At 28.1% G+C, this 3,718-nt stretch overlaps 1 protein-coding gene across 1 annotated transcript; it reads right to left on the bottom strand.

Annotated features, from left to right (window-relative positions):
- Positions 1 to 1,028: 1,028 nt before the first annotated feature.
- OCT59_005006 (uncharacterized protein) lies at positions 1,029 to 3,388 on the bottom strand (the record flags this gene model as incomplete). The annotated part of the gene is made up of 6 exons (XM_066138097.1): positions 1,029 to 2,260; positions 2,337 to 2,725; positions 2,827 to 2,948; positions 3,026 to 3,040; positions 3,118 to 3,196; positions 3,269 to 3,388. The coding sequence occupies 6 exons, from the start codon at positions 3,386 to 3,388 to the stop codon at positions 1,087 to 1,089; spliced, it is 1,899 nt and encodes a 632-aa protein (XP_065997279.1). The 3' UTR covers positions 1,029 to 1,086.
- Positions 3,389 to 3,718: the final 330 nt, after the last annotated feature.

Here is a 3,718-nt window from a genome sequence, read left to right as displayed (position 1 = left end):
TTGGTCATTTGAAGTTACTTGATACTATAAGTACGTATATCGATTTATTATGATTGTTATTATATTGAGTTACTGACATCTTTTTTTTCAACACCAACCAATATTATGATTTTTCTACTTCATTAAATACGCTAGATTTCAAATATCGTTCTCAAAGCCACTTCTAAAAAGAAAAAAAATCTCCGAATTGTCACTGGATCAAAATTTAAAGTAAAAAAAGGAGTCCAAAATGAAAAAAGAGCAGTTTCATTAAGAATGTATCAAATCTTTCTAATACCTTTCAAATATTTATATTACAAATCTATATTTTTCAATTGAATTAGAGAATCTTGGGGAAGAATTGGACTATCAATTAAACGATAATCTTCACCAGAAATGATGGAGGTTGCATACTTCTAAGAATATATTTGGTAAAATAATCTTGAAGTACGTAGAGTCATGAAGATTATCCAAATTGTGGAGATTTCCTATCACATATCTTTGACTACTGTACCATCATCATTATCATCCATGATCATCGTCGCCTTCATCATCATTCAACTCAATATAGTACTTTACTGTATAATCTCCTATCTGAATTATTTTTAAGTACTTGAAGTATTTGAAGTCTTGATTTAATTGCTGGCTGTTGTAGTTTTTGTGACGAAATATGTTTTACAACATTCAAAGACAACATTCAAAGAAGTATTTAGTACTAAACGAACATCTGCGAGGGTCATATCCATAATCCATTTGATATACTTTTCTAGAAATGGTAACAGTAAATTAATCGATACTGCATAATAAACTTGCCAATAATAACTAATTATAAAACTTTAGACCGTGTTATTAATATGTTTGTGATAATTTCAGTTTTAATAATCGGAATTAAACTAACATTATACAATATTGTAAGTATGAAAAATAATAAAAGTGATTTATAGCTTATGCAATATATTTAAATCTATTTATTTATTGTTGTTGACTTATCAATTAATATTTGTGATGGAATTCGATAAAAAAGTTGATCGCTCACTTATGTTATAATATACGATTAACAAATTATTCATCTTTATTAAAGCTTTCCAAATTAAAAAAACTGAGATTTCAGATTTTAAACATCACTCGAAATACTTCATATTCTTCTATAGAAAATGCATCCTCAGCTTCTCTAATCGGTTTTTCGTAGGAACTTTTACTACTACGACAATAATTACGAAGTGTTTGAAGATCAAACCCCAATATAATAAGGTCTCCATCACCAAATATTGGACCACAATAATAGTATCTATTATCTATAGCATGATTTTTATTTACTATACGACTTAAAATATAATTTTCATTTCTATTAACGTTATTAAAGGAAAAGATAAAACTATCTTCGGTAGTACCGTAAGTATTATCGGATTTCCATACAATCGGGTTATATCCTCCAAGAATTTCGTCACTACCTACCACTTTAGCAATTGTTACAGTACGAGAGTAATTATCACAAATTTCATGAAATTTTTCAGGATCAAATCCATCACGAGATCCACGAAATAATAATTTAAATTCGATAGAATTAGTTAACTCGTCAACAATTTCCAATTTCTTAATCCATTTTGAGATTGTTTCAGCATGTTGAAATGTAATAATATTAGAATCAATATCTTTTGAATTAACCTCTTTATATATACGAGGTTCTGATTTACTACTTGTCTTAGTATTATTATCTAAAAATTCTCTTAACAATTCTGTGTATAATTCTTTGGGTAAAACTTTTTTGTATGGGAATACTCTATCTAAAAATTCTTTGGAAGTTAAGTTATGAAACCTAATATAAGGTATACATTGTTGTAATGTATTCTTCAGAGTAATAAAATCTTCTTTTGAATAGTTTGTAACGTCAGAGGGGAGTTCTGGATTTTGTGCAAGTCCCCATTTAAGAACATGTTCCCAAATTTGAATTTCGCTCATTTGAAGATTATTTTCTCGAATAACTGAAATCAAAAGGTTTTCTGGGATTAAATTGAAATCTTGCGATTTGAATATCTTTTCTGGCTTTTTGGATATTAATTCATTACAATATCTTTGAAGACCAAAGAAAGAATCATTCTCAAAGCTTGTTCGATATATCAAATTAAAATGCTGTTCCATCCAGTTCATTTCATTTTCAACCAAATGTGATTGTATATAGGTGATTAATTCTTGAAGATTTAATTCATTGGCGGCAACTAATAATTTAATAATATTTGAAGTATCATATTCTTTCAAAGAAAGCTTTCCACCATAAATATATCTAAAATATCGATATGATACTTGTAAAATTAAAATATATTAATAAAAGATCGATAATTTAATTAATCTAACTTTACCTTATAATTATTTCAAAAGTCTCAGGTAAAATATTTGGTAATTTAATATGAGCCAAAGTCCCATTATCTTTCTTTTTATTAGCTGACAAAATTTCTCGCATGTAAGGAGAACGATAATGTAAGATAACCATATGAGCTCGGAAAATTCTTACATTAGGATCGTTACCAACTTCAATAGTAACATCATAATATTCATCATCAGCCAAAATTTCAAGCAAATTTTGTGATAGTTTTGATAAAAATTTATTATCTTCGATAATGTTCGTTACTAATAATCTACCAGCATCAGTACCAGAATTATTATTCCATTTTAGCAAATTGAATCGCTGATTTTGGCCATCATGTTTACTATGAAGAATGATGGGGATCCAGTTATCTTTGCTTTTATCCTATATGAAACGCAAGTTTTAAATAAAGAAATTAAAATCTTTATAAAATTATTTCTCTCTAATATCTCAAATAATTATATATAGCATCACAAAATTTTTACCTTAATATCAAGAACAAAATTTCGATTAGATCTTAAACTAATAGTATTATCCTCATAGTTATAATCCCATTCCTGACTTACTGAAGGTTCAGAGCCACTTGCGCGTTGAATAATTTGTGTACCTTATAGTGAAATTGAAATATTTAATTACTGTGTGAGAAATAAAAAAAAACAATGATATTTTGTGAAATATAATTGCCATTTTGAATGTTTCCTTGATTAAGAGAGAAAAATTGAGTTTAGAAATTAGAGGATTTTGATTTCTAATAATTATATCAAATTGTTGCTTACTTTCAGTAACATCGAGCACAAGACCAGACCTTTTGTTGGTAATTAATCCGCCATCAAAAAACCAGAGTTGGGTGCCGACCTAAATGTAAAGAAGGGTAAATAAATTAATAAAATAATCTTATTCATTAGAATATTAAATGCAAATCCTTACGCTACAATCGTTCTCGTGTTTTTTATGATATTGCATGATATTAGCTTCACTATAAGAACCACCTGCAACTTCAAGAACCATTCCAGAGTGTTGAGATATGATCCAATAATAATTAGCCATACTTTTTTTTTTTAATTAAGTAATAAAAAAGTAATAAAGGTAAGAAAGAGATATCGTGCACAAACGTTGTTCGGAGATCGGAAAATCATTTTAGCATTACACAATTACGCACATGATCACATTGATCACCCTTAAGATTCCGGATTGCAGATCGGACATCCGGGTCTAAATAAAAAATTTTATTAGAAAAAACAGTCTCTGCCAGATAATTGAATTATTAAATATTTTTTGGCCAAAAATGATCTTTTGAATAGTTTGTAAGGTCAGAGGGAAGTTCTAAATTTAGTGCAAGCAAGCCCCCATTTAAATACTGTACATGTTCCCAAATTT

This window comes from Rhizophagus irregularis, chromosome 13 (assembly GCF_026210795.1).
Source record: "Rhizophagus irregularis chromosome 13, complete sequence".
Lineage (NCBI taxonomy): Eukaryota > Fungi > Glomeromycota > Glomeromycetes > Glomerales > Glomeraceae > Rhizophagus > Rhizophagus irregularis.
This window is presented reverse-complemented; position numbering and strand designations above follow the sequence as displayed.